General features: G+C 44.1%; 1 protein-coding gene across 2 annotated transcripts in view; it reads left to right on the top strand.

Annotated features, from left to right (window-relative positions):
- Positions 1 to 12,769, top strand: part of WASHC5 (WASH complex subunit 5) — a 58,218-nt gene extending 45,449 nt beyond the window's left edge. For both annotated transcript variants that reach the window (XM_059395151.1, XM_059395149.1), the window contains exons 24-29: positions 178 to 281; positions 1,070 to 1,199; positions 2,440 to 2,536; positions 5,760 to 5,913; positions 8,971 to 9,058; positions 12,364 to 12,769. In XM_059395151.1, the coding sequence (XP_059251134.1) occupies positions 178 to 281; positions 1,070 to 1,199; positions 2,440 to 2,536; positions 5,760 to 5,913; positions 8,971 to 9,058; positions 12,364 to 12,420 (630 nt within the window). In that variant the 3' untranslated portion in view covers positions 12,421 to 12,769. The remainder of the gene's footprint in view (positions 1 to 177; positions 282 to 1,069; positions 1,200 to 2,439; positions 2,537 to 5,759; positions 5,914 to 8,970; positions 9,059 to 12,363) is intronic.
- The last annotated feature ends 845 nt before the right edge of the window (positions 12,770 to 13,614 follow it).

The raw sequence follows: 13,614 nt of genomic DNA, 5'->3' as shown, positions 1-13,614 counted from the left end.
GTGCTCCGTCATGAATGACGCTGGTCTTAGCCATGGAGCCAGTCCAGGAAATTCTTAGATTTTCCTGTAGAACACTGTGATCCTTCCAGTAAAAAATTGTCATCTTCGCGTTTGCCTCCTCACTGTCACCTGGAAGCTCTGTGTGTTCTACCACTTCTTCCTCTTGCTCATTCCCAGGTGGGGCAGATGCAGATTCTGAGACAACAGATTGCCAATGAACTCAATTATTCTTGTCGGTTTGACTCCAAACATCTGGCAGCTGCTCTGGAGAATCTCAATAAGTAAGTGCCTGCATTCAAAACAGCCATCCAGGGGCCTGGATTGTTCATTATCGATTAGCACCCCAATTTCTTCAGTACTTACCCTTTTACTCTCTTCGGGTAAGAAGGCTGTCTGAATTCAGAGCCTGCTCTCCCAGGGATAATCAAATCTGTCTTTATAAGCCTCTTTCCTCAATCTTGTCCCTTGGTCTTGCTCTATTATTGATGAATTCATTTATTTAGTCAACACCTAGTTATCACTTAATACACATCAGACATTGTGCTAAAAGACTTGTACAGATTAAGAAAGCAATTATTACCAAAATCCACACCTGGATTTCTGTAGGACTGAGTCACTGATCATCTGGAGGGCTGTCTGAAGCGTGCTAATTACCAGGATTGGCTATGGGCACACGTCCCGAAGTACAGTCATATCCTCCACCTCCCCAGCAATGGGCTCTCATTCCCAATCTCTATTTAAAATAAGTAATCTCTTCTTGCCAGTCAATAAGTCAGTGCTTTTGACAAAGCAGGTATTGAAAACAGTTCCATCAATTCATAAAAATTGGAACAGCAAAAGCATTCGATTTGGGTTAACTACAAAAGATAAAGTAATTCTAGATCACCTTTTCCACTGAACAACCAATCACGAGTATGGAAATTAAGAATTAGGAGGATCAAGCCCTCATTTTACAAATGAAACCAAGGCCTGGAAAGATCACATCATAGCCTGTGTTAACTGTTGGATGAATTGTGTTCATCTCTAATGTTTATTCCTGTTCTGTGTTGTTTTGTTTTTCTTCACATAGGGCTCTCCTGGCAGATATTGAAGCCCATTATCAGGACCCTTCACTCCCTTACCCCAAAGAAGACAACACGCTCTTATACGAGATCACAGCCTACCTGGAGGCAGCTGGCATCCACAACCCATTGAATAAGGTCAATGACTCAAGTATGGAATGGAGTGGCGGGAGATGGATGGCCCCCAAGGAGATCTGGCCCAGAGAGCAGATCACTTGCTAAAATACTGGGAGAGCCTGGGTTCTAATCCCAGAACCTCCAATCTCTTAAGCCCCCTCCCTTCCTGAGTTCATTTCCCACGAGTGATAGGATAAACATGCTTTTCCTCCCTGATGCAGGCCATGGGAATCAGGTGATACCATGTTTGCCATGGTTCCTTAAAAAGTTAGATACTCTTATCTATAGGAGATTAGTTTGGGGTTTGTCTGGGGTTTCTTACTTGAACTGCTGCTAAGTGATGGCATTGATTCTTGGGGCCCAAAGATGCTTCCCTCATGGCTGACAATAATCACAACCATAATCGGGGGCCACAGACTGCCTTCTGCAAGTCTGACTTCCAAAAACCTCTGTGAACTGAAAGGTTTTCACCAAGTTTGTGCCAGATCTTACATGGTGGCAAAACTTGTCCCAAACTGACATAAGGCTGTTTGTACTTATACGAATATTCGTGTTTTGATGCAAAAATACTGATGACTTTAATGATAGAGTGTTACCCTGGACCCTATATGACCTTTCTAAAACCTGTAAAATAGGAAATCTGTATGATCCCCTGGGTTTTGGACAAAAGCTTGTGAACCTAATCAGCAGCTAACAATTTATGAGTGCTCACCTTGTGCGAAGCCCTGTTAGTCCCGACTGTGGGTGGTGTCCCGTCATCTCAGCAGCCCCATGAAATGGGCCATCGTCGTGTGAGGAACTCGAGGATCAGAGCCTGATGACTTCCCCAGGGCTCCACATGGGCGAGCACTGGAGGCAGGCTGTCCAACCAGAGCCAAGCCTCCCAGGGAGCTGAGGGAGGGAGTGAGGGAGGTGGCTGGGTATGCCCAGACCATACTGTGTGCACCGAGCAAGCGAGGAGACTGCTCCGTGACATGTCCTCACTCATCACCCTTTTCCCTCTCCCTTTGGGAATGACATGAAGAGGATCTGAGGGGAAAGTAACTGCTCATCTCCAGACAAAATTGTTTCTCTCCCAGAAGGGCTCATGTTTGCAGGGATCAGTGGTGTTACATCAGACTCTGCAGGCAGCAGATCAGGGGAACCATCCCTGTTTTCGGTAGCTTGAAGAGCAAAATGGAAGCTTTCCGTTTGAACATGGGTTCTGCAGTATTGTGCCTTGAGAAGAAGCCATCAATTTTTCTTACCTTTCTCTTTCCAGATATACATCACAACAAAGCGCTTACCCTACTTTCCAGTTGTCAACTTCCTATTTTTGATCGCACAGTTGCCAAAACTTCAGTACAACAAAAACCTAGGTACTGTATGGCATTCCTTACAAGAAGTCACCGTAACACAATAATGGATTAATACCTCACAAACCAGCTCTTTGTATGGAGAATGCCGTGTCACCGATGAGATCTTTCCTTAGTCAGAGGCATGCTGATAAAATGCACAACTTTGAGCCTGTGAAATGTCCCTTCGTGAGGTGTAGACAGTGGATTTACCATTAACCAAATGTAGTCCACCCTTAACTTCCAAAGATTAATTAACCAACTTGTAAAAGGTGTGGGATCTTTGCTTCTCTCATTAACGTTTAGGCAGCTGATGGTGGTGTGAGAGAAACTTCCTTTGGTTACCGTCCCATTCTCAGGGGTGCCGTGTGCCTCCCGCATAGCAGGAGCTGTGGTATGAAAAGTAACAGTACAGTGAAGGCAAGATTGACACAGGCATACCCCCAGTACTTTAATGAGGTCTATACCTGTGATGACGTGTGAAACTCTTTGGTACAAACTACAGAAGTCTTTCAGTTTGTTTGTCCTGTGCAGTCACAGAGCCTCAAATATTTTTTTGCCATTGATCACTTTATTTTGACTATTTTTATAAACACTTTTCTAAGAGTTTCCCAGATCCGTCTTCTGCCTCCGAACTTTGTATCACAGTTGAGCTTTGTCAAATCCACTATCAAGTTTAATTTACTTTAAAAGTATCATAGCGCTTTCCTGTAAATGTGCTACTTCTTAACCAGCAATTTCAAAATGAATTTCTTCCTTGAGCTATTTCCCCTTCCTATTCCATAAACTTTTTAAGGATAAAGATGTGGAATGGCTATAAGGTTTTTATTTTCTCATTCAGAAATACTCCTTGATTCCAGACACAGCTCCCATAAGGACATGCCCCCGCCACAGAATGCAGAGCACAGTGGCCCCCGGTAATACTGCTGGTGGGACTGAGGGACGAACGTGGGTCCGGATTCCAGCTCCACCAGCACTCACCTGTGTGACTTTGGCCAAGTTACTCAACCTCTCAGGCCAACTGCATTTTTAAAAATACCTAATATATTACATGGCACCAGAAGAAGCGCTGCCCTGATGCTAAGTCCTTTTCTGTATATTGGTCAAAATCAACCTAAAGAACCACCCCAGGGTGGACTTAGGAGTTTATCTCAAGAGTCGTGTTGTCCCGCTGTTGTCTCTGTGTTAGAACTAAACAAGAATACGTGACCCTTTATAATGATGGACTGTCAGTGCATGAAGATAATCTTGTCTTCATCAAAGACTATTTGTTCACTGGTCTCATTCTTAGCTGCTCATAGGAAGCATTTCACTATTCCATTGAATTCCAGATCTTTAAACAAAACAAATAAACCCCTTCATGTTTTAGAGATGTTCCTATATCTGACAACAGTTCTTTTCATGAATTAGATTGTGTTAATCTGAGAGGCAAAATAATGAAAAGTAGGAATAGGAAGAAACGTCAGGGTGTTTGGAGACCCAGAAAACACATATGTAACCTCGCTGTGTGTCGCTCTCAAGACTGATCTAAGAAATGCCTGCCTGCCTTGGGCTGTCTTCAAGGCACAACCTCCGTGGGCCACATTCAGAGAGGAAGGAAGCTTTTGTAAGCATCGCTGCTGCTGTCCACCTGGAAAGGGTTATTTCTCCATGTTCTGATTACCATCATTGTCTGGTACACTGGGCATTGAGTAAATTCAGAGTTGCCAAGACCCAGGTTAGGGAAATCAGGATAACTTGTTTGGGCATCTCTGGTTTAAGTAAGGGATGGCCCAGTCGTCACAAGAATCCAGATGCAGGATCTGAAAGCCTGTCTGGCCTAACGCCTTCTCCGAAGTATTATACATTTTACATCCCAGAAGCATTTGGCAATGTTAGTCTTCAATTTTAACCGTTCTAATGGTGGTATGTGGTATCTCATAGTTTTCATTTACCTTCCCCTAATGATTCATGGTACTGAGCACTTTTTCATGTGCTTTTTGGGCATTCTTTCTATCTTTAAGTGTCTGTTCAAGTCTTTTTCCTGTTTTTAAATTAGGTTAATAGCTTTTTTTTTTTTTTAAATCACTGAGTTGTAAGAGTTATTTATATGTCAGGGATACAAATTCTTTATTAGGTACTAAGTTTTTCTCACAGACTCTGGTTTACCTGTTCATTTTCTTGCTGGTGACTTTAATGAGCAGAAATGTTCAATACTAATAGTATCTGATTTATCCAGTTTTCCTTTATAATTGTCCTTTCTGTATCCTAAGAAATCTTTGACTAACCCTAAGGTCACGAAGATAGTCTTCTATGTTTTGTTTTGTTTTGTTTCCTAGAAGCTTTGTGGTCTTAGTTCTTACACTGAGGTCTATGGTCCATTTAAAATTACTTTCTATGTACACTGTAAGGATATCCAGTTTCAGCACCATTTATTGAAAAGATTCCTCATTCTCCATTAAATCGTTGGTGTATCTCTGGAAATTCAATTGTTCATATAAGGGTGGGATTATTTCTGGATTTTCTCTTCTGTTCCATTGATCTCTTTATCCTATGCTAAGACTGCCTTGATTACTATAACTTTATAATAAGTCTTGAAATCAGGTGATGTAAGTTTTCTAACTTTGTTCTTTTTCAGTATTGTGTTTCCCCTCTAAGAGTCTAAGCTCTAGCTCCTGGACCCTTGTAGCCATCTGGGCAGAAGGCCAAGGTCTCCAGATTGGGGAAGAAATTCTTAGTGCAAAAACCAGTTTTGGTGCTCACTCACTCCCACATTTCCTTCTTTCTAGTGTCTAGGCTCCTGCAGATCTTTTATTGTATAACGTTCAACATAGTGTTTAAAGATACTTCTTAGTTATGTTATCCAAGATTTAAACTGCTTTCATTTAAGAGAGTGGTTCAGCACATCTAACACAACTATGCTGCCACTAACAGAAGATGCTTATAGGTAACATTCACCTTCTCATTTACCTTCATTTATAACTTTCAACTTTCCTACAATGGCACGTATTACCCAAAAGAGACAGTGATGGTGATTATAAAAATCAGTCACCATCACCATTGTTACTATGTTGCATCAGACCACCAGAAGCCCCTACCGACCCCAGGCCCAATTCAAATGAGTCCAGAGTTGTCATTCCCTCCAGATCTGCTGGCAGTGGTGCGGTCCCCAAACACTTTGATGATCACAGACATGGCCACTGAATGAACATCACCAAGGCAAGCACTCTGTTTAATGGTCTAATTCCTCCTTTGTCGCTCCTTGCAGGAATGGTCTGCCGGAAGCCTGCCGACCCCGTGGACTGGCCGCCCCTTGTCCTGGGACTGCTCACCCTGCTAAAGCAGTTTCACTCCCGGTACACTGAACAGTTCCTGGCGCTGATCGGCCAGTTTATCCGCTCCACAGTGGAGCAGTGCACAAGGTACCGAAGGAATTAATGTTACAGAGGGGGCCGGGGACCTTGCATTCCAAATTCCTCTCATTACCTCCCTAGTGCAGATGGGAATTCACTGCTTACCCTGCTGTGCAAAGCAAGTCAGGGCACACCTTGTTGGCAGGAACCAAAGGTGCACCCATCCTTTGTCACCCTGCTGGGGAAGCCCCCTCATTGCACTCCACAGTGATTTGGCAAGAATGAGCAAGTCATGACCAGGATTAGCGACCCCCATGGGGAAGACAGTGCGGGCCTGTTCCTTTGCTGTCCTGGGCACTGTGCTCAGAGCTCAGGGAGCCCAAGCTGTCCAGCTGGGGCACTGGCGTGGGATGGTCTCATACCCTTCAGTGGGAGTCAGGGAGCACATCCATGTCAGAGCCTGGGCACAGCCCAGGGTGGCAGTGTAGGAGGGAACAGAAATCACACGTAAGTTCCTGTCGGATACAAGGTTCATAAACCTTTTTTCTCTCAGCCTACCCCGCCAAAATGTGGCTTTTCTGAGATAGAAAAAAAAAAGTTATTTGCATGAGACGCTGGGTCCTGAGCCTCCTCAGTTACCCTAAAGGCAGGCAGGCACCTAAATAAATTCCTCGGGCATGTTGCACATCCAGAGTCAGGAAGACTACCGCTTGGTCACTTTTGGTCAGTTTAACTTAAAAACTAATGGGACCTTACAAAGAAGTCCTCATCAGACATGATTTCAGAGGCCATTTAGTTAACCTTCCACCCAGGGCGTGAATCAGTGCCCAGACATCCCTGGCAGGAGTCCTCCATCCCTGGCTGGGATCCGGCCACTAGTGAGGCACCATCGCTTCTCAAGGCAACGCTGGATGCATGTGGCTGTGGGCCTGGCCCCAGAAACTCACTGATTGTGATGTGTGGAGAATTTCATCCTGTCTCTGAATTGTCACTCGCTGTGCCTTCCTCTACACTCTGAAATTAGAATAAATGCAGTCTCCTTCCCTTGCTTCACCCCACATTGTGGACATCAGGCTGCTGCCTTAGGTCTCCTTTTCCTTTAGATAAGCTGCTTCTACCCGTTCCTATTCCTATTTACCACGCTGTGTCCGCTCACCATGTCTGTGACCTCTTCTGGGGGTTCCAGTTGGCTATCGACCCTCTTCTCTACATTTTCTGTGGCTTCCAAGCTTGTACTGAGATTCCAAAAACAGTCAACCTCTTGAGAAGACTGCCCAGGCCCCCAGTGGAGTGCAGGGCAGCTAAAATTGTAGTACCAGGTTCTTGACATCTGTTGGATACATCTGGCTCATAGTGACCTTGCATTCTTTTTAAATCCTGACATCTTTTCTCCAAGAGCCTCAGTCAGTAGAGTTCTTCCCCATCTTAGTTAATAGACTGAACAACAAACACGCTGGATGTTTTTCTAGGATAGATGGTGAGACTTGCTTCAAACAGCACACTTTTTAATAACTGAAACACAGAAGGTAGTTCGGAAGGGTAGGGAAGTCTGAGATGAGATTGTCGTGATGACAAAATGAGGTCAGTTGCAAAGGAATACGGGAGGCACCTAGAAACCTAATGCTGGGTCTGGGCTCCAGACCATGGAGAGGGAGCCAAGGACCAAGTTCAAGTCCGTAAAGGGGAATTGGGAAGAAACCTCCACACCTGCCACCCCAGCTCATAGCTCCCCATCTGTCAAGGATTGGGAAGTCCTTCAGACTGGTTGTTCCTCACTGATGACTGTTACAAAGTGTGGCTGTGGCACAGCATGTTTCTGGAGACCCTGAGAGACGTTCTCAGGAGGCAGGTGTTGCTGCGGCTCTGGGTTTCTGATCTGGCTAAGGGAAGTGAGATAAGGAACCTGGAATGCACGGAGGCCCTTTCCCTTCCCTCACCGTGAGCAGAGCAAGTATAGACACAGCCCTGGCCACACACTGAAAGGTACAGAGCTGTGGCAACTTTTCCAGGTGTAATCACTCTTCAGCCTTCTTTTCAAGAGCAAAAAATCATCAGGGAAATACATAGGTAATCCAGTTTCATGAAATCCTATGTTAATCAGAAGATGCCAGTCTGTACCTAAATTGGAAATAATTTTAAGACCTAAAGTTCCTTTCGATGTGCAGAAAGAATGTGAGCTCCACAAGACTGTCACAGCCTTTGCTGCATTCCCTGCCCCAGAACAGTGCTTGGCAACACAGTGGTTCTATCAATGAACAAGGAGGATCCCACAGAGAAAGTTACTAGATGCTGTATGTGTTTGACACCTTCCAATACAGAGTAGCTGCCGCTACAGTCACAGATGCTGGAAACAGATAAAGACAGGACCCAGGCCCTCAAGGAAGCCCCCACACAAACAACTGAAAATGTTAGAGGAGTCTTGGGGGCAGATACTAAGTATGATGAAAGCCTAAGTGCCCAGAGGAGTCAGGGAGGAGGGAGGACTTCCAAAGAGGGCAGAACCCAGGCTGGAACTGGAAGAGGGCCTAGAAGTTTACTTTCAAGTACACGGACAGAGAAAACTGGAGCAGCAGAGACCAGTGGGGTGGGAATGTGTGGCCTGTTCAGGGACCTTCGGCCGATGAAGATGAATCGTGGAGGGCTGAGGGGGTGAGGGGGAGGAGGCTGGCCAGCCCCCGGGCGTCATGTTTGGAGGCCCTTGGGAACCAGTCGGCACAGACCTTATCCTCTAGGTCGTGTTCTGGAGATCAAGAGGGGGTTCAGAGACTGGCTTCCCCTTTGACTTGACTAGTCTGTCGTTGGAATTTAGAGGCTACAGTAACAAGGTTTAAGTCCTCGTCTGCCAGTTTGGGAGCTCGCGTTCGTGCTTCTGGTATGTTCTGTTGAAAGGCCCAACAGAGCCTTGATGTTTATTAAAACCCCAGTCGGACAGGCCTGGCTCTTCTCTTAATTACTAACTTCTGTTTGCCCCTGGCGCTCAGGCACTGTAACTGCCCAGGTTTTACACATGAGAACCCTCCTCTCATTAGCAAGGGCGGAAGTGTTGAGAAAGCGCGTGAAGGAGCGAGCGGACTTACCCTGCCCTGTGCGAGGCCGTGAACTGATCCAGAGTGTTCTCCGTTGCAGCCAGAAGATCCCTGAAATGCCTGCGGACGTCGTGGGCGCCCTTCTGTTCCTGGAGGATTACGTCCGGTACACAAAGCTGCCGAGGAGGGTAAGCACCACAACAAGACATTAAAGCCCTTGCTGTGGAAAGGTGGCGTTAGGGTGACCCCAGACTCAGCGGAGGGCGCCCCACTAGCCCGTGTTGGGCTGCCCAGCGCTCCTGCTCTGACCCAAGGCTGTGAGGGCGCTTCCTTCACCACGCAGCGCGCGACGCCAGCGCGCCTCGCACAGCACCTCCCCACTCCTCTAGCCCTAGCCCGTGTCTTGTCAGCAGCGCACCCAGTTCCAGTCGGGCTTCCGGTTCCGGTTCTGGTTCCGGTTGTGAGGGCGCTTCCTTCGCCTGCGCAGCACGCGACGCCAGCGCGCCTCGCACAGCACTTCCCCATTCCTCCACGCCTGTGTCGTGTCTTGTCAGCAGCGCACCCAGTTCCAGTCGGGCTTCCGGTTCCGGTTCTGGTTCCGGTTCCGGAGCCGCTCTTGTGGGCAGTCCCAAAGGCAAGTCCTGAAGAGGCCGGGGCAGGGAAAGTTTTGTGGTTGGTTGGTTCCTGTCCCCGAACACCTGGGTCCCACAGCAAATTTGGTTACGATCACACCGCAACTAAAATATTTGGCCAGAGTGTCCAAAAATGGCTTTGTTTTACCCTCTAAGATATTCTTTCCTTTTCCTGTCTCACTAGTAATTCCACTCTGATAAGTTTCCGCTCGAAGGGCAGAGCTTGATACTAAAAATAAGACTTTGGATAGATTCTGAAAAGCCATTCTGATTTTTAAAAGTTAGTGGGTTAGGGATCAAAGACACCCCCCCCCTTTTTTTTTAAATAACAAAAGCGAAAGACTACTTTTTAAAAATTAACTAGCAACAGCATACTTAGTAGTGAAGCTAACACCATTCCCATTAAAGTCCGCGCTGTAAGAGTAATATGGCCATACTGACTCTGGCTGCTACTTTTGTCGTTCAGGCTCAAGGCAGTAAAATAAGAAGTGAGCATTTTTTTTTTTTAATATTTATTTATTTATGAGAGAGAGAGATAGAGAGAGCGCGCGCATGGGCAAACAGAGTGGTAGGCAGAGGCAGAGGGAGAAGCAGACTCCTTGCCGAGCAAGCAGCCGGATGTGGGACTCGATCCCACGACGCTGGGATCATGACCTGAGCCGAAGGCAGCTGCTTAACCAAAGGAGCCACCCAGGGGTCCCAAGAAGTGAGCATTTTAAAATGCATAAAGAAAGAAAGAAATTTGTATTATTTATTGAGGATGTAATTGTCTTCCTGGAATCCCCACTAGAATCATGCAGAAAACTATTAAAATAATAAGCTTACAAAACTGATTAGATAATGTACAAGGTAGATACACTAATAACCAATTCAAAAATGGGATGTGAAAAATATTCCACTTGCAGAATTAACAAATAGGCAGGAGTTATAACCTCTATAAGAAGGGCAGTTTAGAAAAAAATAACAGTTTAGAAAAAACTAAAAATTCAAAGTCCATCTCTGAATGAGGAATCTCAAAGAGTAGTTCTTATTAGATTCTAGGTTTATTGTGGCTCCAACCAAAATCTCAGATAATTTTTTTTACCTTGGGGGGGTGGGAAAATTTTTTTAAAATTTTCTAGACCTCAGGCCAAAAGTAGAATTTTTTAAAAAGACAATATTAGAACATACCAAGTATGTAAAAATACTGTAGAACTACAAAAATCAATAGTGTGGTACTGGTATGAAACCCAATAGATGGATTGGTAGATCAGAATATGTAGTCTATAAACAAATCCAAGTGTATACAGTTGTACCTGAGGAAAAGTAGCCTCTCTAATAAGGGGAAAAAGGGAATATTTTAGTCAACATTGCTGGCACAGTTCATTATTTGGTTAAAAATTAGCCACTTAGTCTATTCCCATCTTTCATGTATCAAACTAAATTATAGATCATTTGGAAAATGGAACCAATAAATTCAGAAATTTTATACAAATATGTAAGAGTTCTCAGAAATTTCTAGATAAACAACAAAGGAGGAAACCATAAAGAAAATTTAGAGATCTGATCTTTTATGAATGCTGAATGTAATGACACAATTCTGTTAAATGGCTCTTAATTTAAAAAAAAAAATGGGGGAAAGTATTAACAAACGACTGGTTTTCTTGATGTTCTTTTAGATGAATAAGAAAGAGATAACCAATCCAATAGAAAACAAAAACAGAAATGGGCAAGGGATAGTAACAGGCAGTTTTCAGGAAAGGAAATACAAATAGTATTTGTAAAAATGTTTGACCTTAATTCAAAAGTCACAAATCAAAATAACAGTAAAATTACTGTTTCCACCAACCCAGTTTTTTACTCCAGTTGATAAAAAGTTAAATGCTGGGCTCCCACTGCATGGAAGGCTTTGGAGAAATAGGACTTCTCAGTACTGTCAATGGCGGTGTAAATTGTTTATCCTATAGGAGGGCAGTATGGATTTAAAAAAAAAAAAAAAAAAAAAACAAAACTTGTCATATACTCACCTGGTCCCAGCAATTCAACTGCCTGGAATTTATCTGCTGGATATATGTGCAAAAGTTCACAAAGATGTGTGTGTAAGGATGTTCATTAAGATTTAGCAGAGGTAAAGGACACAAGATTATGTGATCCTAATTTTTTTTTGATCCTAATTTTGAATGTGTTTGTGCGCATACACACACATGAATTTGTAAATTAGAGGGATTCATTATAGAACAATTACCAGGTTTAGTTTTGTCTAAGGGGTTAAGATGAGATGATTTTTTACATTCATCTATTTGCTAAATTTCCTCTAAGTAGCAGGTTATACCTTTATAATCAGAAAAAACAAACACTGCTTTTAAAAAATACCCATTTCTAGGAGTTGGAGGTCACCTGGCTCTACATTCTACCCATTCACCCTCCTCCACTCCTCTCAGTGCTTCCCCTAAGAAGAGATAAGGAATGCGTGCTTTTCAGACCTTTCCTCCTCTTCCCTCTCTGGCCTGTCACTTGTGACATGCTGTCCTTCTCCGGATGGGTCATCAGTGAATTGTAAGGTGACCCAAGATGACCCCTTCGTATTTCCCAGAGGCCTGTGCATTCCTAGCAGATCCAAGTGCCTCTGAGAACCAAGGAGGAGGCAGGGAGCGTTGTACAGCATTCCCTCAGATAGCAGTGCCAAGAAGTTAGACCCCGAGGTGAGGAACAGTGGAAACAGAAGCCAGCAATTTCAAGGAGCGGTCCACCTCTGTGAATCCAGCGCTCCCCTGATTCCCCTTGCTCCAAAGCATGTTTTCATTTGACTTTCATGTGGAAAATTGTGAACTTCTGAGTTATAACACTATGAGTAATTTAACGTTTCTGTTTCATGGTTTTAGGTTGCTGAAGCTCACGTGCCTAATTTCATTTTTGATGAATTCAGAACAGTACTGTAAACTTTTTTGGCATCTGCTTCTTCAGTGAAACGGTTCTCCTTAAATCTTCCCATTACTAAAAGGAATTTAGAAGCGAAGAAACTCAGCTGCTCATAGAACTGCCTTTTCCCCCTTAATTGTGGGAAACATCAGATATTCCAAGTAAGATGTATCTCATGGCGCTAGTTAATATAAATATTGTTCAAATCATGGTATTATATGCAATTTGTATCATGGAGAAGCAGAACACGGTTTTGTACTGCCTCTTATAAATGGTGAATGTCATTGTTACATATAAATCCATTTAGTTTTATGTTCTAAAGAACTATTTGTTCAACTCTGGATTTTCAGTAAAATAGTATTACCAGTACCCAAAGTTCTTATTCTGCCTGTGATTACAAAGTTGTATATTCATCCTGTTAAAAAAAAAAAAAATCTTTCAGAAGGTAAGAGGTATGTGGGATACACCCTTGGATACACCCACAACAGGCCGGCAGGCGTGTGGTGAGAGCTGGACCAGTAGCAAACACAGAGACCATGCAATCAGTGGACCACATACCATGGAAATTTCTTGGTGTCTGAGGCTCACTGTCCTCTTCCGATCAGAGACCCTGGGGGGTTCTCAGTATTCCTTCTGTAGGTCTCCCCAGCTTCACCTGCTTCTTCCATCCTCCCTTCCTCAGCAACCTAAGCCCCAGTCCAGTGGTCCAGCCTACTGGAGGCTGAGCACAGCATTTTATAAGCGAATTGTTGCCCTGCACGTACGGAGTTTGGAATTGTCGCGCACCGGGACGCTGGTACAGTACATGAGAACTTAGCCAGTCAGTCCATGGCCATCCTACAGCCACATCTCAAAAATTCCTTGCTGTATTCCATTTGTAATCAGTAACTGCATGAAGTGAGATATTTGGTTCTATGTGAAAATGGCCCCCAAAGAAAGCCAGCTGCTAAAAGGGCCTAATCTGACAGTGAGATTTTAACTAGAAAAGTATGGGATAAACCAGAGGGGACTTTCACAGAACCGAGCAAATGGGTCCACCATATGCTGCTAAAATGAGGCAAATGATGTATGTGACTGACACCACGAGCGATTTGGCTAGTGACCAATCCTCAATGAAGACAACTGACAAGGTGAAAAAGAGAAATTTTTGTTATAGAAGCTTTTTAAGTTCTTTCTGCCCTTACCATTATAATCTGAAGTAGTTATGTAACATT

The sequence above is a fragment of the Mustela nigripes genome, chromosome 3 (genome assembly GCF_022355385.1).
Source record: "Mustela nigripes isolate SB6536 chromosome 3, MUSNIG.SB6536, whole genome shotgun sequence".
Classification (NCBI taxonomy): domain Eukaryota; kingdom Metazoa; phylum Chordata; class Mammalia; order Carnivora; family Mustelidae; genus Mustela; species Mustela nigripes.
This window is presented reverse-complemented; position numbering and strand designations above follow the sequence as displayed.